General features: G+C 37.2%; 3 protein-coding genes and 1 long non-coding RNA gene across 6 annotated transcripts; 1 reads left to right on the top strand and 3 right to left on the bottom strand.

Moving 5' to 3' along the window:
- Positions 1-581: 581 nt before the first annotated feature.
- On the bottom strand, positions 582-2165 carry LOC113315483. The gene is made up of 3 exons (XM_026563758.1): positions 1919-2165; positions 645-1155; positions 582-592 (listed from the first exon to the last, which is right to left on the bottom strand). Exons 2-3 carry the CDS (start codon positions 1141-1143, stop codon positions 582-584), a joined length of 510 nt encoding a protein of 169 aa, XP_026419543.1. The 5' UTR covers positions 1144-1155; positions 1919-2165.
- An 11492-nt stretch (positions 2166-13657) lies between these two features.
- LOC113315482 lies at positions 13658-14683 on the top strand. The gene has a single exon (XM_026563756.1). It carries the CDS (start codon positions 13658-13660, stop codon positions 14681-14683), a length of 1026 nt encoding a protein of 341 aa, XP_026419541.1.
- Positions 14684-15960: 1277 nt separating this feature from the next.
- Positions 15961-17568, bottom strand: LOC113318263. The gene is made up of 3 exons (XR_003344379.1): positions 17445-17568; positions 16591-16828; positions 15961-16119 (listed from the first exon to the last, which is right to left on the bottom strand). It is a non-coding gene; the product is annotated as an uncharacterized LOC113318263 (long non-coding RNA).
- A 419-nt stretch (positions 17569-17987) lies between these two features.
- Positions 17988-21447, bottom strand: LOC113319750 (zinc finger BED domain-containing protein DAYSLEEPER-like). 3 transcript variants are annotated; one of them, XM_026567992.1, is made up of 4 exons: positions 21378-21447; positions 19263-20257; positions 18687-18996; positions 17988-18604 (listed from the first exon to the last, which is right to left on the bottom strand). In XM_026567992.1, the coding sequence occupies exons 2-4, from the start codon at positions 19566-19568 to the stop codon at positions 18480-18482; spliced, it is 741 nt and encodes a 246-aa protein (XP_026423777.1). In that variant the 5' UTR covers positions 19569-20257; positions 21378-21447; the 3' UTR covers positions 17988-18479. The 3 variants fall into 3 exon arrangements, with proteins under 3 accessions (XP_026423777.1, XP_026423776.1, XP_026423778.1); XM_026567991.1 differs by lacking the exon at positions 21378-21447 and adding an exon at positions 20427-21214; XM_026567993.1 differs by lacking the exon at positions 21378-21447 and having other exon boundaries at positions 17988-18379; positions 18504-18604; positions 19263-20427.
- Positions 21448-25538: the final 4091 nt, after the last annotated feature.

The raw sequence follows: 25538 nt of genomic DNA, 5'->3' as shown, positions 1-25538 counted from the left end.
TCGCTTAAGCATAACAATGCTTCAACAACCTCTGGATCTAATGAAGCTCTGTGTGTTGTAAGCACTCTACCACCTGCACTGAACATTGATTCAGATGCCACACTGGTGACTGGGATAGCCAAGACATCTCTTGCCATCTTTGCAAGAGTTGGGTACTTAGGTGCATTTAGCTTCCACCAACTCAAGATTTCAAATAAATACTCATCTTTTGGTGAGCCTTTGCTAAGCATTGGTTCATTCTGTGAGAACATCTCCTGTGTGTGGTGATGGCACTACAATATAAGCTAATGTTTTCTTAACCAAATTCCATTCATCATCTATGTAGTGGCATGTCACACAACAATACCCATCTTTAGTATGCTTAGCAGTCCACATATCAGTTGTAAGACTACATCTAGAAGTCAACTTATCCAATACTAACTGTAATTCTTGTTTTTGTTCATGAAAAAACTTCATCAAATCACTTCTAGTTGTGTTTCTACTCATGATCTTAGCAGCAGGGTTCAAAGACTTGCAATACATTCTAAAGTAAAAATGTTGAGCCATGTTCAGAGGGTAATCATGCTTAGCAATCATTTTAATCATGTATTCCCTAGAAATAGCAGGATCATACTTCCAATTAGCTAGTTTTAAAGCTTTGTTACCTGCTGTTTTCAGTGAAGTAGCAATCTGCTGTTGTCCAGCCTTGTTCTGTGGTCTGTCTCGGCAAATCTTTAGATGATTAGACAACCTTGTAGTACCACTGAGACTACCAGCATCAACTATCTTCTTGCAATGATGGCATGTACCTAGTACAACAGCTTCCCTCGCATTCTTTTTACTGTTGTATCTTACTTTACAGTCCCTTTCAAATTCATCCCACACTGGTGACCTTGTTGATCTAAGCTTTTTCTTCAGAGCAGTTATCAGTGGATCCTCACCAGCTTCTCTATCTTCATCACCTGAGCCACCTGTATGAGAGCTTGGCATGTTGATGTTATCATCAGTTGGGTTTTCTTCTGGTTCTGTTGAGCCAATTGCTGAAGCTTGAACACTTTGTGATTGTGAACCATCCCTAGAAATGATAGCATTTGATGTAGTTTGAGGCAAAGGGGTTGACTTTGAGGTTGCAACTGTCTTTCCCTTGGCTGGTTTTTTAAACATTTTTGCAATTTCCTGTATTGAAATGTAGATGCCCATAGGGTGAGAAGGATATTGTATCATAAGCTAGAAGGCAGTGGAAGGACACAAGAAATAAAACAGTAAGTTACAAAAGATATTTTCACTATAGCTAACTAGAAGTAAAAGCTACTAAGCTAGATTTCTGTATCCAGTTTCACTAATTTAATTTGAGCAGGAATCATACAAAGAGGGAAACTAAGACACATGAAACTCTCAAGCATCAATGCTACAGAGCACTAATAATACCAGCTTAAAGAAAAGACACTGAAAGCTTAGTCTTTGTTCCCCAGTCCCTAGTTCATCCAATACTATCATGTGTATGATACAACATTACCAAATCATTTTCAAGAACAGTGGTCACATAATCACATTCCCCTAATTATTCTAAAAATCTCTATGATGCATTTGCTGAACCCCTAATTCACTTTTCTCAAATCAAAAAAAAAAAGGGAAAATCATACAATAATCGATCTAAACTACTAAAAACCCTATATCCATCCAACATCTAAAATTCAAAAACCAAAAATTAGAAGAAAACTCACATCAAAAGATATTCATCAGTTTCCCTATTTCCATAAAACTTTCATAAACTTTCATAATCTCAGATTGTTAGGCCTCATATTCTTATTTAAGAATAAACCCATCTCAAATCTTTCTCTAATTTCATCATACCCTAAATTTTTTTGCAAGACAGAAACCACAAATCCCTAATTTCATGAAAATCGAACACAAAAATCGAATATGGAAATAGAAGTACCTGATTGAGCGGGTGAGTGATTGTCTGATTGATAAGCAAAGCAACTGAGTGAGTGATTGATCGGGAGAGACAGAGAGTGATCGATTGAGAACTGAGAAGAGAAGAGAAGGAAAAAAAGAAAACGAAAAAAATGACTCGGTTCTCGACTGAATCCACTCAATCCAGGCAGTGATAATCGATTAATAGATGAAATTACAATTATACCCCTAATTCTATCGGATATCGGATGTTAACCAAACGGATATAGCCTAATCCGATATAGATAGGTTAAGGAAGAAATATCCGATAATTTTTTTATCCGATATCCGATATCCGATAAAACGGATAAAATCCTATAGGATCTCGAATAATCGGAAACGGATTCCGGATATCGGACATATATTGACAGGCCTACTGATTCTCCCACTTTCATTCGTCCAGTTACTATCTAAAATTTCATTCTCCTACTTTTCGTTTACCCTCTATCCCCCCGAATCAATCCATGAGTTTGTCTACTACAACCTTTCCATTTTCTTCTTTCTATTCTCTCTAAATCCGCTATTGTCTTCACAGTAGCTTCTCTTTATGCATCCAAGTCCGTCTCCTTGATCCCCACTCTCTTTGCAATTCCTCGCGTATTTGAACATGTTTCTGACCACCTTCTTATACCCCTTACTTCTCAAAGTCGCTGCCTACTACTTGCTCATCTTCACTCCTGCATAGGTCTTTGCTTGTTGGTTAAATATTGATGAAGGAGAACTGCTATCATTTACGTTCTCTGGAGCTCTGTTTTGGAGTTTTCTTACCGTACTTTGTATCGTCTACGTTCTGGTTCATTTCTATGTTATAGCGTTATGGCAATTAGCCAGTGTCATTTCCGTTATTGAACCAAATGTTTATGGCATGACATCCATGAAGAAAAGTAGGCAACTCTTACGAGGTAGAATTAAGGTTGCTTTGGAGCTTGTAAGTCTTTACTTCACTGCTACGTGGATTATAGGAAGGGTGTTTGGGTATTGGATGCAGTTTCCTGTACATTCCATGGTTAAGCTTTTCTTGGGATTGATGTGTTTGTTCATGTTGGTGGTTGTTAATCTCACGACGCTACTAGTTGAGGGTGTCTTCTTCTTTGCTTGCAAAAGTCAAAACAATCAGGTGGTTGATAAGAAGGTATTATATGATCATCTTGGTGCGTATGATCCTGATGATTCTGTAGCATCGAATCCTCTATGGACTGCAAGCTACATCGTTCTCTCTATGGACTTAAACAAGCTCCTCGTGGTACCACAAGCTCAGTACCTTTTTGTTGCAAATTGGATTTGTTACTTCAAAGTGTGACTCATCTTTATTTATCTACAATGGCCCATATGACACTATTTATCTGTTGGTGTATGTGGATGATATTATCGTTACAGGTTCCAATTCCATGGGTATTACTTCTATTCTTACTCGTTTGCAACAAGAATTTGCGATTAAAGATCTTGGCGCCTTGTCTTATTTTCTTGGAATTGAAGCGGTTTTGTACTTCCTCAGGATTATTTCTTTCTCAACAGAGGTATGATCATGACCTTCTTATTCGAGCCAAATTGGATGGTGTTAAACCTATTCAAATCCCACTTAGTACTTCTGGTGACATCTACTCTGATCGTAGTACCTTATTATCTGATGCTTCTGAGTATCGTAGTATTGTTGGAGCTTTGCAGTATTTAACATTTACTCGTCCCGATCTGGCTTATGCTGTCAATAAGGTATGTCAGTTTATGCATGCGCCCACTGTTTTTCACTGGGGTTTAGTAAAGCATATACTTCGTTATCTTAAAAATACACCTACCTTTGGTATATTTCTTCGACCATCTTCTTCTCTACAGTTATCCTTCAATGCTTATGTTGATTCTGATTGGGCTGGCTCTCTTGATGATCGTCGTTCTACTAGTGGTTATTGTGTTTAATTGGGTGATAATATTATCTCTCGGAGTGCTCGCAAGCAGAAAACAGTGTCTCGTTCTAGTACTGAAGCAGAATATAGGGGACTTGCAATTGCCATAGCTGAAATTATGTGGATTCAGTCACTTCTTTCAGAACTTCGTGTATCCACTCAATCCCCCCCTGTTCTATGGTGTGACAATCTTGGTGCTACTTATCTCACTGTCAATCCTATATTTCATGCAAGGACAAAGCATATTGAGATTGACTATCATTTTGTTCGTGATCAAGTTGCTTCTAAACTTCTTGATGTCAGGTTTATATCATCTAAGGATCAAATTGCGGATATATTCACAAAACCACTATCCAAAGATCGTTTTTCTCTTTTAAGGTTCAAGCTAACGGTTCAGGATAACCCGTTGCGCTTGCGGGAGGGTGTCAGCACAACATCTAATACGTGTGCAATATCACACGGTAACCTGTCGACCAAGTAGTTTGTATATTAAGAAATCAGTAAATTAGGAAACACACGTTTCCTGGAGTTCAAGGAAAGTCCTGTATATATTGTATCTTTGATTGTCTTTTGTAAAGTTAAGAAGTCATTAATAAAACTTCTGTAAAATTGTCTTCTCGTCTCTCTTCTTATCTTAAACCTAAGTAGTTCTTACCCTAAACCTAAGTAGTTCTGTCTAAGCTAAACTCGGTCATGCTAACCATGGAAACATCACTATATGGTATTTGATGAGTTACCCAAAAAAATTAATGCCATCCACAAAGTGAATGGCATCTATCAGAGTCCGTTCCTAGTTGGGCAATGTTGGTGAACATATACATTTACATCGTCTAGGCAACTTCTTCTTTCTCAAAACTGCTTCCAACTTGTGCTGATTTATTTAGCACCAACACTACATTTACCATTGCATTCGTCATTTTATATTATAAAACCATTTGGCAGCAAACACCCTGCTACATCAACTGGCATGGTTCTCCCCACCTCATTTATAAGCTTTTTTTTTTTTTTATATCATGGCACATGGTGCCATCAATCAAAATATCAGCGTCGTGTTGTGACTGTGTTTGATGCCAAATTCTCTGAGTACTCAAAAATCTACTTGATAGCCCATAGCCCATAGGGAACGAGATAGGTCAAATCACTCGATGAGTTACTAATCACTGACTCGGTGGCACGTTCAAAGGGCATGCACTAGTCTCACTTTCTCAGTGAAAACAACTATGTAGATCATGGATTTACAAACAAGATGGATAGGAGGGCATATAAAAAACAGAATACAACAATAAAACAACCACAGTAACTCTTGATGCCTTTCTCCTCTTATAAGTAAAAGTAAAAGTAAAGTAAATTAAGATGATGAAAACAATACCACTAGTGTGAATGAGGTTGCATTGTGATTAGACTCCATTGCCCAAAAATGAATGAAATCATCAAGGTCTGTTCCTAATTAATTAGGCAATGTTACATGTACTACAACTTCTAGGAAATTTCTTTCTTTCAACAGTGAAACTAAACAAACAGCAACCTGGAGGTCTTTACTGCAACGAAAGATCTCAGATTCTTGGATGTACATCAAATCATCGGAGAAGCGGTGAAAATCCCGGGAAAATCACAATCTCCACTCTTTTTGATAAGTACCATCATCCTAATTCTCCCCCTTTTATTCATCCAGTTACTATCTAAAATTTCATCCTCCTACTTTTCACTTACCCTCTATCCCCCCGAATCAATCCATGAGTTTGTCTACTACAACCTTTCCCTTTTTGTCTTTTCTCTTCTCTCTACATCCGCTATTGTCTTCACAGTAGCTTCACTTTATGCATCCAAATCCATCTCCTTGATCCCCACTCTCTTTACGGTTCTTCGCGTACTTGAACATGTTCCTGATCACCTTCTTATACCCCTTACTTCTCAAAGTCGCTGCCTACTACTTGCTCATCTTCACTCCTGTGTATGTCTTTGTTTGTTGGTTAAATATTGATGAAGGAGAATTGCTATCATTTACGTTCTCAGGAGCTGTGTTGTGGAGTTTTCTTACTGTACTTGGTATCATCTACGTTCTGGTTCATTTCTATGTTATAGCGTTATGGCAATTAGCCAGTGTAATCTCTGTTGTTGAACCAAATGTGTACGGCTTGGCAGCCATGAAGAAGAGTAAGCAACTCTTACAGGGGAGAATTAAGGTTGCTTTGGAGCTTGTAAGTCTCTACTTCGCTGCTACGTGGATCATAGGAAATGTGTTTGGGTACTGGATGCAGTTTCCTGTACATTTCATGGTTAAGCTTTTCTTGGGATTGCTGTGTTTGTTCATGTTGGTGGCAGTTAATCTCACGGCGCTACTAGTTCAGAGTGTTCTTCTTTGCTTGTAAAAGTCACCACAATCAAGTGGTTGATAAGGTATTATATGATCATCTTGGTGGGTATGATCCTGATGAGTCTGGAGCACCGAATCCTCCTGGTACTGGCAGTGTGGAGGTGCAGAGCTTGGTCAAAGATCCCAAAGAGAAGGTTATCAGCCTGTTGCACTGAATGCTACTCCTGGCAGTACTATCAAGATACAGAGATCAGCCAAAGATCATGATGACAGTGGGAGACTAGAATGTTAAAATTGAAGGATATAGAACCTCTTATCTTAATTAACTTAATGTAATTTCTAATTTCCGATAATGTATTAGCTAGCAGACTAGCAGGCTTACATATCTCTAGCATTACTTTTGTTTTCAGTCCCGTTTGAATCACTGCCAGGTAGGTTTGTAAGGAAATATCCTACTAATTATACATTTCATAATGCAAATTCGGCTCTTATTAAAATTTGTAACCACATCATATATACATGACTGCTAACTACAAAAACAAACTCATATAGGTGAATGATCATAATCAAGATTAAGTAAGTAATTCCCATAACGATGAGGATATGGACTGCAGACTTATGCAAGACTTATTGAACGGCTACTGCATTCTCTGCTAGCAAGTGTTTAAGAAGATCTCACTTTATGATACCATCCTATGGGCTCTGCTATTTTTTTCCCATTTATTTATACTGTGTACTTTACATCTGGGACCATTTCACTATGAGCAGGGATTTAGCAAAGACTGCTGCTAGCCTGCTAGGAGAGCCATTGCAGAAATCTACTCCATGTGAGATGAGTACTTTAGCAAGAGTGTCGTCGAGTACATGGAAATCACTGCAGTCACTATTGACAGGGAATGGGGATTTTTCATTATTCCAAAATTTGGAATGCATTCATGGGGCCTCGTGTACAACATCTGTGATTTCCATGGATTTCCTATTATTTCCATCTCATAATTTAGCCTGTCCCAGAATGGAATTTGTTTACAAGAAGAAGGGAAACGGACGTGCTTGCTCATAATGTTGCTGGATTCATGATCATGGCTTAAAAATGCTGATGCAGGCTGAGTTCCGAACTCAGCCGCAGGGCGTTGAAAATCTTCACTAATCACACTTTTTATACGGCAGAGAATAGGAAATTACCTGTTCAGATTTCAGAGTACTAATGCATCATCAACGAGAAGACAGTTTCATTTCTTCCGCCAGCAGCTGAACCTGAAGAAAGAAAGAGAAGCATTCTGTCTTTGATTGGAGATGAATGTAGATGAATTCTTTCCATAGATAATCTCTGGCAAAAAGCATGAAATTGTGGCATACTACTTTCTCCATCTGTATACACAAAGCCTAATCCATCCCCTATATCCCTATTTTCGACATTTCACTTCTTGTAAATCCATGATATAGTACATCCATTTTGTATGTAGGTCTTAAGAGGAAGAGAGTTCTCTACATAAATGTGAAACTCGTTACCGATATGATCCCGTCTACAGTAAATATCTTTACTAATAATATCACCATCATCAGCATCAAGGTTAAGCAAACTGAACCTCTTCTCTGGGATTTGCAGGGGCATAATTCACCATCTTGAGACGTTTTCTCCTAATATTGTACTATCGTAGAATTGAACACATACACAATGAAATCAGTACAACATAACTCTATCAGATGCACACAACATCTGCGTTATTGGCTGAGGCGCAGAAGTAGTAGTACTAGAAGTTGAAGTAGTAGTTGAAGCAGAGATTGTAGGAGCAGTAGTTGTGATGGTAGTAGTCGTGGCAGAAGTAACTGTTGCTATGATGCAGGGAGGAGGATCATACTTATCCTGAGTCATGCTAGTATTATGACAAACATCAAAAGTCACTGTGCTCCATGCTGACACATGACTCTATCCTTCAATACACACATATGAACCTTACAACAACAACTGATATTCATTTGTTGCTGCTCACCACCGGTATGTAGATGTGCAATACATGGAAATCCATTGAATTCGAAAAGACCGATGATCAATTTTCCCCATCTTCATCTTTAATTCACATTCAAGAGGAAGGGAAATGAGCTGAAACTGTTCATGGTAAATGTCAAAGCACAGCAACATTTCTGTCTCCAGATCCTCCATATCACCAATTCCTCCTCCTCCAAACCCATCTCTAGTAAGTACCACCCAGTAAAGAGCTCCACCAACATATATGGCTGATCAATAAAAACTCATCCTTACTAATAGTAAAAACAGGGAGGGGTATTAGCCGACCCTCTCCCCATCATTTACTTCCCAGTGCGAAAACCATGCACTTGAATTTGTCATGAACATCGATAACATCCGAAAACAGCAATGAATTAGAATAAACAAGGACAATTTTGTATTCAATCAGCTAAAGAAGCAAACCCGAAACCACAAAAAATAATGAAAGCTTTATGAGCAACCCGAAATCAAATATGAGATCATTTGGATATCTATTGCGGCATAAAGATTGGTGTGTTAAAATTCTGCATTTGTAGCCTTGTCAGTATATTATCAAACTATTACCTCATTAGGAAGACGATTCCGACGAGGAGATTCAGCTGCTCTACTCCAAATATTCATTTCCCGTTTCTTGTTATAAACAATTGGAACATCATCCACCTCCATCTTCCTCTTCTCTCGGGTTAGGTTTTCCTTCTTCTGATCCTCCATAAATTGAACTGGTTGATTGGTGTTACTTTGATCAATAATAATCAATCTAGATCGACTGGATGCAGATCAGTGACTTACAAATAATTTGAAGAAAAGAGAAAAACATTTGATCAGAACCACAACTTTACGGTGATAATAGATAGATAAAGGAACTGGATCTACCCTCCCGCTTAGCCGACAAGAATTTGAAACTGAAAATGAATGGGCGGTTTTATATCACTGTATAGATTGTTTTCCTCCAATCAAAGGTTTCCGGGTCCAGGTTCTAGATTTCTTAATATGATTTTTGAGCTTCATCGGAACTTTAGAAAAACCATAGAGAGGTGAAGGACCAAAACCAGAAGGGTAATCAAGAATTTCAGCAGCAGAGGAGAGTGAAGCGAAGGGGTTAGCACTTGGCAGATACAGTATTGTTTCTGACGGGTGGTGGGGGCATATTGGCGGTGGTGCTTATGGCTTTTGATGGGCCTATATCCATACCTTGAGTAGTTGGGCTTGTAGAAGTTTGGATGACTGGAGTCTTAGTTTGAATTTAAGCAATCCCCAGATGATTTCCACTGCTATTCTATTCTGATTACTAACTGTAGCATGAGAGATTAACTTCCACCGTATGAGGGATTGACAGACCTGAAGAGGAGGCACCGTTATCAGACATCTTACCATGAGCCTGTTTTCCAACCAGAGAGTTGTTATGTTTGATCTTGCATCAAGTTTTATTATGGTCTAAAGTTGTGCATGTTTGGCATAGCTGGAAATGTTGAAGAGCATACATATCTATATCTATAACTATAACTAGACTGTCGTACTAGAATTTAAGAAATACACCTATATACTACTCCCTCCCCGTTACTTTTTAATAGACCAGTTTGTATAAATAAATATTTCAAAAAAATAGACCAGTTTTCTAATTAGGAAAGTCAAATGTTACTTTAATTTTTTCTGGGACCACTTTTCTTTTAACTTCTTTTGATGACAAGTGTTATGTGGACCATTTCTCTTATTTTTTTTTAAATGACAAATGTCATGGGGACCATTTCGCTTCACTTCTTTTATTGACAAGTGTCTAGAGGACCACTTTCAATAATTAGTTCACTTAATTTCCTTAATTTTTCTCAAAAAAGTAAACTGACATATTAAAAAGTAACGGAGGAAACATAATATTGTAAAGAAATCTTATTTATTCTTCGCTAACAAAACAAGTTCCGTGGCACGTAAAACTAGACATACTGGAACACTCTAATCATGACCAACATTTTATTTGCATGGCAGAAATTCATGAAGATCAGCGAGTCCAATCTTGGCTACTGAAAGAATCACAAACCTAATTACTTTTTCAATAATTATTCTTCTCCCAATAATTCTAACTCAAATAACCCACTATTCTATCAATTAATGGTATTTTGGCCATTAACTAAAACTAATGGATAATTGGATTTTCATTTGTACTTCACGGTAATCTAATCCTAAACTGAGTGATGGTCCCAAAAAATGAAAAAGACTGGTTGATATTCAAGATGGACAAATGTACCAACAAAAATAAAATGCACAAGAAATGAGCCTCACGGGCCTGTTCTTCCTTTGTTTTCCTCCAAGAGTTACCGAAAATATGTAAAGACGGTCAATAGTTCTGGTGCAATTTATTGATTGTATTATGAAGGGTCTCTGCAAGATGTATTATCTCAATATGCTCTACACATAAGTTCTTCCTCTCTATCTTTTTCTGTCAGACTCCATCCAGACTGACAGCAGGGTTACTTTCTTTTATCCCTGTTCATAGGAAGTAGGCTATACCTATGTGAAAAGAAATACTATAAAAGATCCAGGAAGTTGCTTGGAATTTACCTTCTGATGAGCTGACGCAACATGCCCATTTATAGTAAATCTACACATGCGTTCCCTCCTTCACTGAAATACCAGCTGCTTTCCAAACTCTGAAGCATTATTTTTACAAGGCTCAACTGCCACCACTACCATTAAGAACCAAGAAGCTTCCCTTAATTGCAACTCGGATTCACATCTATATAATATACTGATAATTTATTGTCTTCTGCTTTCTTTCACCGGTGAAACCAAACAGCAATGGAGCTCATTACAGCAGCAAAAAACCTCAAATTCTTGGATGAAAATCCCAGCAAAATCATCTCCATTGCATTTCTTTCTGATTACCTTAACTTTCATCGACTCAGTTATTGTTTGAAGGTTCATTCTCACACTTTTTCGTTACCCTTTACGATTACTTCTCCGGTAAATCATCATCGAAGTTCTTCTGCTTTCTTTCTCTCTTCCTCTTCTCTCTTTTCTCTATCTCCTCTATTTCTTTCACAGTAGCTTCTCTTTATGCATCCAAATCCATCTCCTTTATCTCCACTCACTTTGCAATTCCTCGCATATCCAAAAAACTTATGATCACCTTCTTTTACGCCTTACTTCTAATGATCATCAACTTCTTGGCCTTCCTCACTCCTGGGTCTGTCTTATTTTTGTTAAATGTTGATGAAGGAGGAGCTCTGTGGTGGTTTTTTTTAATCATATTCTGTATCATATACTTTCTTGTTCATTTGTATGTTACAGCGTTATGGCATTTAGCCAGTATAGTCTCTGTTGTTGAACCAAATGTGTATGGCTTGGCAGCAATGAAGAAGAGTAAGCAACTCCTACAAGGGAGAACTAAAATTGCTATGGGACTTGTGAATTTATACATTGCGGCTACATGGATTGTAGGAATGTTGTTAGGGTATGCGATGCAGTTTCCAATACATTTCATGGTTAAGATTTTGTTGGGATTGCTGTGTTTGTTCATGTTGGTGGCAGTTAATCTCACGGCGCTATTAGTTCAGAGTGTATTCTTCTTTGCCTGTAAAGCTCACCACAAGGAAGTGGCTGACAAGAATTTTTTGTATGATCATCTTTGTGGGTATGATCACGACAGAGTGGGTTATACGTCTGTAGCATTGAATCCTCCTAGCACTTGCAGTGTAAAGATGCACAAAGATCACGGCAGAGTGGGGGTTATCAGTCGATTGTAGTGAATGCTAATACTGTCTGTACTATCAAGATGCAGGTATCGATGGAAGTATGACCAGAATGTTTAAAATGAAGGACTTAAAACCTCTCATCTTTAACGTAATCTGTAATTACCAGACTTGTAGTGTAGCTTGCAGACTAGCAGGCTTAGATATCTTTAATGAGAGTATCCTACTAATTATGCATATCATGTTGCAAGTTCGATTCATTTTGAAATTTGAAACCAAATCATATACATGAGTGCATGATTTGCTCAAGAGACGATCAAGATTAAGTAAACAATTCATTAACAATCAAGATCTTTCTGATTCAACTTCAAGGCATCTTTGGAAAGGAGATCAACTTGTATATATGATGTTCATTTTCGTCCACTGGCGAATGTACATCCTGATCAGCACCTACACCTTTTATTTTTATCTACTTGCCAAATGCACCAAAAAATTACAACATGTTTTTGTTAGATTTCCAAGTTCTGTCATCTCATTTGCACCTTCTCTGGGACTCTTGGATTCACCCATAAGACCGACTCAATCTCATATGCATGAGTGCGCCACAGTTTCCTGTTCCTCAGCTGACGATGTTCCCAAATATTTGATCTGTACTATGTATTCAACTCCGTGAAGGGGCGAAGATTGAAGCATAGGTTGTAAATCCATGGAGGGAAGAGTTCCGATCTAACAACTTGTTTCGTGACTATAAAGAGGAAATACATGCTGCTGCATCATTTTAATAGGCTTCGAAGATTGAAGCATAGGTTCTCCTTTGTCCAACATATTTGACAGTGGGCCTACTGTCATTGGCTTCCCTGGTACTGATGGTGGTCCGGTACATTTGTATCACTTGCTGCCATTGCAATTGGCTGAAATTTTTATCCACCTTTGAAAAGTGTGTGTATGTGTATTATGAACGTGTCTTTCGATTATCACTTGGGTGTTTTTACATCACGATGACATGCAAGTGTGTGTACGTCTATTATGAAGGTTGCTGCATTTATTCCTTCTAGACTGATTAGGTTCACAGTACCTAAGGTAGTGGACTTGAAAGTCTAGGAAGTGATTGCAACAATGGTTTTACCTTCTCATGGTAAATCTACACCAAACTCTCAAGCAATTTTTCTTCAAGGCTCAACTGCCACCACTACTACCAATTTTTCCCAAGCTTCCTGTATTAAATCAAGAAGCAGTTTTATTACTTGTGTCACCAAACTTTTGTAGACCATGGATTTACAAACAAGGATTATTTTTTTGATTTTTGTCCATTTCTAGAATCCAAACTCACAACAAAAGAACAACTGATAAAGACTTAAATCGCAGCAGCACCACCAACAACCTAACTTATTAATGCTTTTATATCCTGTTTAAGTAAATTAATACTACTAGTGCGAGTGAGTGATGAGGTTGCACACTGTCACTGTGATTGGTTTCCATTACCCAAAACACACTTTGCCTTTGATCAAGTGACTTCTTCTTGAGCTTACGCAACATGTCATTCATAGTAAATCTAGTAATCTACACATGGGTTCCCTTTTCCTCTCTAATTAGCTGACGCAACATGCCATTCATAGTAAAACTACACATGGGTTCCCTCCCTCGCTGAAAATACTAGCTGCCTTAAAAACTCTAAGCATTATTATTTCTTCAAGGCTCAACTGCCACCACCAACAACCAAGAAGCTTCCCTTAGTTGCAATTCAGATCCATTATACATACTGTTAATCGTTGTCTTGGCTGTTTGTTTTCTTTCTTTCTTTCACCAGTGAAACTAAACAGCAATGGAGCTCTTTGCTGCAGTAGAAAACCTCAAATTCTTCAATGCAATTCAAATCATCAGAGAAGCAGTGAAAATCCCAGCCAAATCATCGTCTCCACTCTTTTTGATTACTACCATAACCCTCATTCTCCCACTTTCAGTGATCCAGTTGTTATTTAAGATTTCATTCTTCAACTTTTTTACTACCCTTTTCGTGTACTTTCACGGCTATATATCTTCTACCTCCGTTATCCATGACTTCTTGTATGTCCTTTCCCTTTCCGTCTTGTCTCTGCTCTCTACATCCGTTATTGTCTTGACAGTGGCTTCTATTTATGCATCCAAATCCGTCTCCTTTATCCCCATTCTCTTTGCAATTCCTCGCATATTTAAACATCTTATGATCACATTCTTTTACACCTTACTTCTCATGATCGTGAACTTCTTGGCCTTTGCGACTTTCATACAAGTCTTAGTTTGGTTTCATATTACTGAAGATGCTACGATTTGGCGTTTTATTTACATGTTTTACATCATATACCTTCTTGTATCTTTGTGTGTTACAGCGTTATGGATATTAGCCAGTGTAATCTCTGTTGTTGAACCAAATGTTTATGGGTTGGCAGCCATGAACAAGAGTAAGCAACTCTTACAAGGGAGAACTAAAATTGCATTCGCACTTGTAAGTTTATACGCGGCGGCTACATGGATTGTAGAAAAGGCGTTACGGCATGCGATGCAGTTTCCTGTACATTTCATGGTTAAGGTCTTATTGGGATTGCTGTGTTTATTCATGTTGGTGGCTGTTAATCTCACGGGGCTATTACTTCAGAGTGTCTTCTACTTTGCCTGTAAAAGTCACCACAATCAAGTGGTTGATAAGAAGGTTTTGTATGATCATCTTTGTGGGTACGATTTCAGTGGTGATAACTCTGTAGCATTGAATTCTCCTAGTACTGGTAGTATGGATATGCAGAGCTTGGTCAAAGATGACCACGGAGTTGATTATCAGCCTGTTGCAATGAATGCTATTACTGAGTACGTCTGACGGTAGATGCAGAGAATTCGGGCAAAGATCATGACACGGTGGGAGACCAGAATGTTAAGAATGCTCTTATCTTAATTAACTTAATGTAATTTCTAATTTCCAAAAATGTATTAGTATCTTGGGGACCTTAGATATCTGCTAATTATGCATATTATTGAAGTTGTCAGTCCCGTTCGATTGATACTAAATTTGAATGCCTTTTACCTTAATCTACTTGCCAAATGTTCATGTCAGATTTCTAAGTTATGTCATTTGGAACCCTTGGATTCACCCATAAGCCGGATTTAATCTCATATGCATGAGAGCACCACAGTTTCTGTTCTTCAGCTGGCAATGTTTTCTTGTTGGCTGTGAATTGTACATGCAATGCAGTTGGATGCATCCCAGTGTAGTTGCCATAAACAGGGCCTGGGTTCGGTAGAGGATGTTTGTGTCGTTACAAAAACAAACTAAATCTAATAGGCCCATTTATTTTTTCCTAGTTCGCTGGGATCCTGAAGGAAGACTTCAATTACGGTCTTTTTCCTTATTGCTGAGCAAGAAGAAGCTTTGGATTCCATTTTCATATGCTGTAGTCTATACCGCTATGGTTAACAGAGATAAATTGCCTTTAAAGTTTCAGATGCTGTGTCAAATCGAGTGACCCATAAAAAATAGCCTGTAACTTTTTGCATCTATGTATGGCTAAACAAGGCAGGGCACTGTGTTTTTGGCCAGTTTTGAGTTGGTTTCTCTTTTTTTATGATTCGGTAACTTTCAAGTTGCTTTCCATTGGAACGACTGCTTACCTACAAGTCTATTACACTATTTCGATAGTTTCTGCTTCACAATCTCAACAAGTTTAACGCGTGGAAGATCCTTGGGGTACAAAGTACCTTTTGCTTGTGCTTTTATAAGCAAATTACACTACTGAGGCTGATGCACGGAAAGAAGTGGACCTCTAGCTGCTCAAGTCTCGCAACCTTGATATATGGTAGTAGTAGTTTCAACCACAACTTAATGTAGCACCTGATAATAGAAGTTTTGAAAGACCGATGATAACCGATAGATGTACGTCTTGTACCTTGATACTTTAATGCTTCCGCATTTGGATTTAATCTGTTTTTTTCAAAAATAAATGTCAGAAACCGCGCGGTCCTTCTTTCATGCATAATGATAGAGTTTCCAATTAGTATTGAAGTCCAACTCGAAAACAGGTTACGAAAACAGGTAGAGTGCACGTGCATTGCACGTCGGCAAACGCTAGCTTTTTCATACGTATTTTCCGTTTTCGCAAAAGTATGACATACCGCAATACCATCAAAACTTCAACTCTTTAAGTCGGCAAAATTCCTTGCAGATTGATGAAACCCCCTGTTACGCAATGACGTTCATCATGTTCACCTATTTCTTCTTCCTCTGCAATCTATGATTAGATTAAGCATTCTCCAATTGACCTACAATGCATATACGTGGCTTGAGTGATAATCATTCTTGTAGAATCATGAAGTAAGAATTACTAAGAGTTGTTATAGAGACACAAATGCTTAACTACAAAGGCTCAGCAACCCTGAATGACTCGACTGTCCCATGAATAAGGTCAATTGTGGTGAGACAGACCGAAAGAGATCACCACAAAACTCTAGGTTGGTATTCTTGTCATAATTATATTCTTAGCAGTATGACTCTTTGAGAGCTGTAGATTTATGAGAGTGCACGTGCATTGGTGTACACTTTTTATACTTTCCCTATATCTATGTAATTAAGAAATTCTGATTGTATAATCATCGAACACTTCCATTGCAGAGTTAGTGCATAGGCCTACAAAATAGTACCTCATAAATTAGTGCATAGGCCTACAAATCAGTAACAAAGAAAGAGAAGTGATATAATTTATGAAGGCAACCAAAACCCAGATAGGTACATACCGTACATTGAAGATGGATCTTACTTAGTCTTTCATGATTTCTGTTTTCCACATTTTGCTGCCTGCCTGCCTAGCTCTATACTGATATCGCCTACGCTATTTTGTAGCAACTTCACCTCATTCGTCATGTTTTATCGACGATTTATTTTTCCAACAACACGCTTTTGTCCTTCAGTAGCTTATTGTTCATCGGTCATCATGTTTCTTTTAGTGGCAAAACGACTTTGGGATGTATCCATCTGTGTTTCGAATTATACAACAGGGTGCATCAAACCAAATCAATCCAAATGCAAATACCAAATAATAATGACAATACAGAATCGCTCAATTCAAACCACTGTCTCTTGACCACTGCTCTTCAGTAATATGGGTTTATTCTTAGAATCAAATGTTTCTCCAAAAATGATATCATGCAAATGGGAAGTAAAGTATCAAATCAATCACAATAATCTGATTTTTTTTTTTACATAATTAACAAAATCTCGTGTTTTGCTAAACTGATGATTGCAATATCATCTTCATTTGTTTATAATTTATGTGAGAATAAGTAAATGTGAATTCTTTCTAACAAAATCACATTACATGATTACATCACTTTATATGAATTAACAAAGTTATTACCGAAGTATACTATCGTAGTCATTAAAACAAAAATGACTTTCATAGAAATTTCATCAAACATGGTTTGTGCACAAAATTGTCACAGCCATTCTCCACATATTAAGTGTCACACTTTTGGGATGGCATGAGAAATATTATTGCACTAAATATAAGCTTCACACAACATAATTGGGTATCTTAAAGATGCAAGTGGTAAGCTAGACACAAAAGGAGATAAAAGAGCAGTTAATTAACCTCAATATTAGTGGTCTGTAAAATCCCATGTTACCACGAAGCTTATGCATATGGGCACTTCACCAGCTCCCTCATCTGGATACCTACAATGTTTCATTTGTAAAATCTGCATCAGACATAACAATTACGAAACCAAATAATGAATATAAGAGTAATCTAAAAAACCCTATTTAATAAAATCCCCTGCTGCCAAATTGGCGGGACTGGTCTGGCTTGTGACCAACCCGCGGGTTACGGGTTAATACAAGCCTGAGCTCGCGGGTTGAAATTCTTCACGGGTGGTCATTTATCCCACCCGTACCCGTCCCGGGTAAAGCTCGCGGGTTCACGGGTGCTCACGGGTTACCTGGTTTTTGTTGAGTCAACTCGCCAGAAATCGATTTCTGGGCTATTTCCTTCCACATTCAGGGCATCTAAAGTTCCTTTCCTACAAGCTACAACCTAAGTATCTAACATTCATCCAATTCATTTGGTATATCAATTCAAAAACTCAAAATTGCAAAATTAAACAAATTAGTCTTCTTAAAGAAACACAGACACAGTCACACAGATACTATCATAGTATCATACATTCATACTAGACTTACTTTACTAGTCATTAGTAGTTTACTTTAGTACTTAAGTACTTTAGTTACAGTTACACAGTACTTCATCAGTTCATGATGATAATTGATAAATAATGAAAATAAACTTCCGAGACCGAGACTGTAGATACCATTGTTTCTAATTTGTATCACCAAGTGCGACAATATCACAATATTAATAACCACTTCCTGCACAAAATATATATTGTGTGGTTAATCAAAAAAAGTGTTAACTATCAAAAAAACATCTCCAATCTCTTTTCTATGCAATATTTGGAGATACTGGTAAGTGATAAAACATTCTCATATTCCATGTTTATCTTTGAGTTGCTCCAACTATTCAATATGAATCTGTAATTTCAAGAAAAAATAAACCAAACAAAAAAAAGATTCAAGTCAAAAACATGGAATTTGCATAATTACCCCGCTTTATATTGAAGAAGTACGCATACTAACTAGACGCATAAGAACTTACTTCCTCCACATCCTCCACTGCCCCATCCTCCACTGCGTCAGGTTCAAATCCTAATATATCTTCTTCAACGATCACATTGTCCTCATCCATATCTTCTTTTCCTATATGGATCATAATAAAACAACCAATGTTATAGATAAGATTTAGACACTCAACTAAATAAAATATTATTGATTTACTTACCAATTCCATTTTCCCAATCACGAGTTGTTATTAACGCCTCAGCATTTTCAGGTAATAAGGAACTGCGAAATCGATCAATCACCCTTCCTCCAATGCTAAATGCAGACTCCGATGCGACGGTTGAAATAGGAATTGACAAAATATCCCCTGCCATTCTTGAAAGTACTGGATATTGTTGTTCATGGTTCTTCCAATAGTTTAGGATGTCTAGTGAATTTAGACGACCTCTGTACGTCTCGCCAAGATATTCATCTAACTCTGACAAGTCAGTTAATACATTACCACCACGTTCCTGTGTTGCAACATATTCCTGTTGACAAGACACTAGATATCAAGACACAGAATGACAGAATCCCAAACAATCCAACAACCAATTCTTGGGTACATTCCTCATTCTATCATAAGTAATTACAATGACAAATAAACGATATATGGCATGCTCAGAGTTTACATTGACATATTAAATCTGGGTTCAAAGTTATCATCTTGTATTAAAAAAAAAGAACATGTTTTGCAGACTTATACCAATCATGAAGAACTCAAATGAATCAAACTGAACATAAAAGTTGAAATTACCTGAAAAAAATCACTCCCTTCTTGGGCAGCAAAATTCCCACCATTTTGAACACTCAAATTCTGAGCTGCACAACTGTTGGAAGCTCTTGAACTTGACAAGGTGTAATACTCATTAAAAAGTGCTTTTATATTACTATGCACTTTATTAACTTGACATTCTAATTCTCTCTCATCAGGATACAACTTGGAGTAAGTAAATTTCACAAAATTCATTTTCGATATAGGATCTAACACAACTGCCATAGCCAATATAGGACTCAACTCCTTCCAGTAACTATCAAATTTTGCTTGCATCTCTTTTACCATGTTCCTAATGAATTCAATATTACTTCTGCTCTCTTTCTTTAGTAACACCTGAACTTGACAAATTCTTTCAAAATACAGATTGGAAGTAGGATACTTACTACCAGAAAAAACCTTTGTGAGTTCATGAAACACCTTGAGAAACTTTGTGACTACTTCAATTTGTTCCCAAAACAAATTAGACGAAATTTGAGAATAATAAACCAAAACTAATTGATCCCAATTGTTAATATTCTTAAGGATTTCAACTAAAAACTTAACTATCCACAAATTAGACGAAATTGTGAATACCCATTGATTGGCTCACATAAATCAAATCACCAAATCAACTAAAGCCTTTAAACCAAGCAAAACTAATGAGTAATAAAAAATTAAAGATTAAGAAAAAACCCTTTTTTGTGGTAACTGGTAAGAACTGAAACATCATGAAATTAAGAAAATTAAAGATTACCTATCTTCACAGAATCACAATCACAAGTTCACAACACAACAATACTAAGAATATTAAAGATTTGTTGGGATTCCTATGTAAAACCCTAGATTCCTAGAAGAAGAAAATAAAGAAGAAAACAAAAATTAAAATCTGATTACCTGCTAGCCTTGAATCTTTAAATCAAATTAACTGCCTTTGATCTAGATCTAATAGTTCCTCAATTTGTTGTTCAGTTGTTCTGTGCGTCTGCGTCAGGAGACTGAAAGAATACTAAGAGTTATCAATTGGGTTATAAGCTGTCATACAAATACTAAGACTGAAAGAATAACGTAAAGATCTAAATTTTGTTATCAATCTATTGATACAAATCAATGATGACCGAGAATGCATAAGATTTGATGAAATAAGATAGCGAAGTTGGAACTTACTTTGAGATATTTGTCGACGATGGAAAGATATGAGAATGAGATGCAGCCTCAAGACTCAGGAGACTCTCTCTGAGTCAGGGAAGAAGAAAAAAAGAGGAAGAACCGAAGTCGAAGATAGGAAAGCTTAGGGTTTTCCCATTTTATACGATGGAGATTTGGATGACACGTAACAAGCTACGTGTTTGAGTTTCAGCGGGGTATAAAACTACGGGTTACGGGCCAGACCGCGGGTTTCACGGTACGGGCCGGGTTAACCCGTTTCTTCACAAGCCACTAATTGTACAACCCGCACCCGTCTTGTTTAGTTACCATCCGGGACGGGTACGAGTTTTCACGGGACGGGATGGGCCAACCCGCGGGTTTTGGCTCGGATTGCCAGCTCTATAACCAAAGGGAACTAAAAAGCTTATTCAATTGAATTCAGTATGATTAAACACAAGTAATCTTTTACCTCAAAATTTTGAGGTACGTAAATAGATATCACCTGAATTCAATTGAACCCAATTGAACACAAATAGTCTTTTACCTAAAAAGCTTATTAGATATCACCTGAACCCAATTGACCACAAATAATCTTTTACCTAAAAAGCTTATTCAATTGAATCGAACTAAAAACCCTATTTTCCGATACATATATATAGAGGTACACAAATAGATAGTAAGATTGAACACAAACCCTTCAAAATCATTAATAAACACATGTGAGATAAAATCCCCAAAATTGACAAAAATCCTAGAATTTCAGATTACAAAAATCAAACAATTTGAGAATTGTTGCATACCTAATCGAGGAAGTGAAAAACAACCAACTCAATACTTCATCTCTATGATTGATTCAGTTACAGGGACAAGTATTAAGAATTTTCGTTGTTTAGAAGAGATTCAGTTGTAGGGATGGGTTCTATGAATTTTCGTTGTTTAGAAGAGAAAGAGATGAGAAATCTTGCATACCTAATCGAGGAAGTGAAAAGAAACCAACTCGATCCATGATCTCCATCATTGATCGTCTGCAAATCGCTTAAAACTTAGGTTGTTTTTCATTTCAGTTGCAGAATTTTCAGTTAGAAGAGAAAGAGAGCGGAGAAAATAAGAGAAAGAAAAGAAATAAAATGAACGGTTGTGATTGGAGACGAAGATAATCCAACGGCTGATTAAAAAAATGCTTTGATTGAATTATACATTTGGTGTACGAAAAGTACGGCCGTACACGAAAAATAAGATTGTCCAAAATTTATTGAGCGCATGATCATAAATTTTGCAAGAAAAATCTTGCTTTCTGGATGTATCACACTCTATTTGTATATTCCTTAGCTGTATGAATATATGTCTCCATCAGATAGTTCACTTGTCTACTTCGGATATCCGGAGGGCAGACCCTACTATGATATGGTTTTTATAGTATTCCCCATTAATGTATGAATCTGATGGTAATCAATGCCTCACTAAGTACCGACAGTGTATACCTCGTGACCGGGCTGCATTTTACAACTTTTAATGGCAACCGGTAAAACAACATGTGTTAACCTTAACGGATTTATGTCGTGCATGGTAAATCGTGAACGACTTTTAGAGGAAATCGCTAAAAAAAAAATTGATGAACCATGAAAAATGAATAATTGATTAATAATACCTGAAATGCAATACAAAAACAAAATATTGGGTTGGTTAAAATATTTGAGTGCACGTGTTAGAACTGTCCTTCACACTAGAATGTCTATGCACTCTGTTGAATGTGCTAGGTGTAAGGATCCTCATAAAAATATCATTCATGCTTTGGTTTTGTGTCCTTTTGCTTCTAAAGTCTGGTTTTTATCTAGCTTCTGCATAAACACCTCTTTCTTTTCTCAGAAAAATTTCCATCATTGGCTTATGTTTTGGCTTCTGGATCAAAATTTCAGACTGCCGGATGATTCTCAAGGTTTTTTTGTGGCTATTCTGTGATCTCTTTGGACGAGCAGAAACAACCTGATTTTTCAAAATTTGTCTGAAAATCATAATGTTGTTATTGAAAAAGCCAGAGCCATGTTGCTCACCAGAAAAATTATCCCTGTAGTTACTACAACTACCCCTGTAGTTCTAAGTAACAAATGGATGCCCCCTTCGTTTGGTTGGATAAAATATAATACAGATGGAGCCTTTGATGACATTACTGGAGATAATGGTGCAAGTTATGTGATGAGAGATTTCACTAGCAAAGCTTCCTTCTGTGCTGCAATGGTGTTTGAAGTTTTGTCTGCAGAAGAAGCGGAAGCTAGAGCTATCTGGGGTGTTCTAAATAAAGCAGTGGAACAGAAGATGACGCATATCATCGTAGAAAGCGATGCAAAAAAACTGGTGGAACAACTTTCTTCTGGCATTTTTGATGGTGATTCTAGTACGGATGACATATTCAAAGACATTAAACCTTTTTCTTCTAAGTTATCGGCTTGTATTTTTTAGTTTTCAATATAGAGTTTGTAATTCTGTTGCTCATGATCTAGTTCAATGGGCAAAACATAAGAAATCTTCCATGTACTGGTCTGTGCCTCCTGCCTGGCTAGCACCAACAATTGAGGAGACCATTATCCTTTTTTGAAGGCCTTTGATTATTAAAGAAAAAAAAAATCCAGGGAACACACAGCAAAACAACTATCATCATTCATCCTCTCTAAACAAACATAAATCTCATTCCACCTGGCCCTAATTTAAAAATTGACACGAAATTGTTAGTTGATTCTTTGAAATTAAAATCATGGGTTTAAGATGGTCCTAGTGATTTGATTTTCCTTGGAAATTGTTTGATATTCAATATCAAATAAAAAAAAAATCAATATTGATTAAAAGATCCTTGTTCATGTCCAAGCTCACTAAAAATCTGTCCTTAATTTCAATCTTACTAATGTACAACAATTCCTTTCTTTCATTGTGATCATCCTTAGAAGTTATTTCATGTACAAAATTTTTTGCTCTCTTATTAAAATTTCAAAAATTGTTCAAACTAATTTGAATTTTGAAAACAACAATTTCAAGCATTACTTAAATATTTCCAAACTACACAGCAAGCAGTTCATAGAGCATTACAGAAAGAGATACCAAATTCATTCCAAGTACTACAAACCCGCTCATCTCCCACCCCTACAGCAAAAAAAATCAAACCATCTACATTGCTTCACTACAAAAGTTCATCAGACTACCATACTCCATCATTCAGCTACCACATATCACCATATTACACTAGACATTCCTATAAACCCCAGAAACTTTATACATCATAACCACAAAGTTCCCATGCAACATACCACATGTATTCATATTAAGGAAAAAAAGAAAAACAACACCGTTCTAAACAACATTCATTCCAAAGAGAAGAAGATTACCAGTACCAACAGAAAAATCAAAAATACTAAGAGTAAGCATAGAGACAGCCTTCTCGGAAAAAACTTGCTAATTATATTCAGATTTTTCTCAAAGTATAAAAATACGGCTTTTCTCCATATCTCAGAAAAGAACTCTAAAAGTACTCATCATCATAACTCCAGTCTTCCTCGTCCCGTTCAAATTCTTCACTGCAGCTGCTACCTGATGAAGCAGGAGATGTATCACTACCCCTGGCGAAGAATCTTCATCCTCATCATCTTCACTGGATGCCTCAGAGAGTTCTTCCTCAAAATCGCTGGAATGAGCAACTCGAGGATGGATTATCACTGGATCTCTTCTCTCAACCTTGGGCTCTACTTCATGCATGGTCTTGGAAAATATCTTGGGATTGGCTCGTTCGAAATCAAAACGCCTATGTATCTTCCAATCAAGATACTTCTCCATCTTTCTCTTATCTTCAGCAGCAACATAATCATCATCACTGGTATTCACTTCTTTTAAAGGGTACTCAAATACGGCATCAGAACCATCCTCAGAGTCTTCTTCAGTCACACTTTCATATATCGGACCTCTCTGATATCTCTCAGACCGCTCCTACTTCTTTCGATCAGCCCCTTGCTAAGTGATGAAGTAACCATGCTTGATAGAGCGACTCAGTCTCTTCCTCCTCTATTCTTTTCTTCTCCACTTCTTCTCACAGTCTTTGTGCCTCCTCACTTGTACGCCTGATTATTTCATTTTGAACCTCATCCCTTAACCTCATTAAATCATAAGTTGGAAGTGACAAAGCTTGAGTTTTGACCGATTGGTATTGATTGGAATTTGCAGCATTGGACGGATTGGAGTTGCTGGAGGTCGCCATTTTTAGAGATTTTAAACCTAATTCTTTCTTCTTTTGGTATAATTTCCAATGGTTATGTTAACTCCATCCAAAACCACCCTTTTAAAGGCAAAAATGCTCTCATTAACTGTGATTTATGGCCTTTGGTTATTTTTTGTGTCTAATTTGTCCTCAATGTTTTGTATTGATGGTACTCGATTTCGTACTTATTATGGTGTTTTATGTGTTTGTAGGTATTTTTGGGAAATAAACATTTTTGGAAAATTCGGCTCGAAAAGTTGCTCGGGGTACCCCCGGAAAAGTACTAAAGGCACCCTCATTTTGGATAAGGGAACCCCCAGGCACCCTTGCTGTTAAAGGCGCCCGTGTTTTGGATCAGGGCACCTCTTCTTCTTCATTTCAAATTTCAAAATTGTCGGGAAGATAGTGTAGACGCAGGCAGATTTAGAGTTCGAGTTTTGATCATGTTCTAGAAAGATTCAAGGGCAGAAACTCTTTGGATTTGTTTATTTGAGCTAAACAGAGATGGTAGTAGTGTTGGATTCAATCCAATTGGATCAGATAATCGCTGAGAAGGAAACAAATCTACATGTTCACAAGAAAATTACTATGAAACTATGGGATTTTCTGGATTTGATTCGGGAGATTTTTGGAGAGATTCAAGCTCTCCAATTGATTCATTTGGGCCTGTTACACTTAAACAAAATCGATAAGTCCATTAGAATCGAGAAAATTGGGCTGCAACGTGGGTTTGGAAGAAAACAGAGTATCTTTTATTCCTGTGAGTTGTTCTCGAGATTTTCTTTATTCTGGGAAAGATTGCACGAGGTCAGAGCATGTATATCTTCTTCTGGGACGTGTATGAGTCTGTTTGAAGTATGTTAGATTTCTGCAGGCGCGTGAAAGATCTAAGA

The sequence above is a fragment of the Papaver somniferum genome, chromosome 10, assembly GCF_003573695.1.
Source record: "Papaver somniferum cultivar HN1 chromosome 10, ASM357369v1, whole genome shotgun sequence".
NCBI lineage: Eukaryota > Viridiplantae > Streptophyta > Magnoliopsida > Ranunculales > Papaveraceae > Papaver > Papaver somniferum.
The sequence above is the reverse complement of the archived record's forward strand: the minus strand, read 5'-3'. Positions and strand labels throughout refer to the sequence as shown.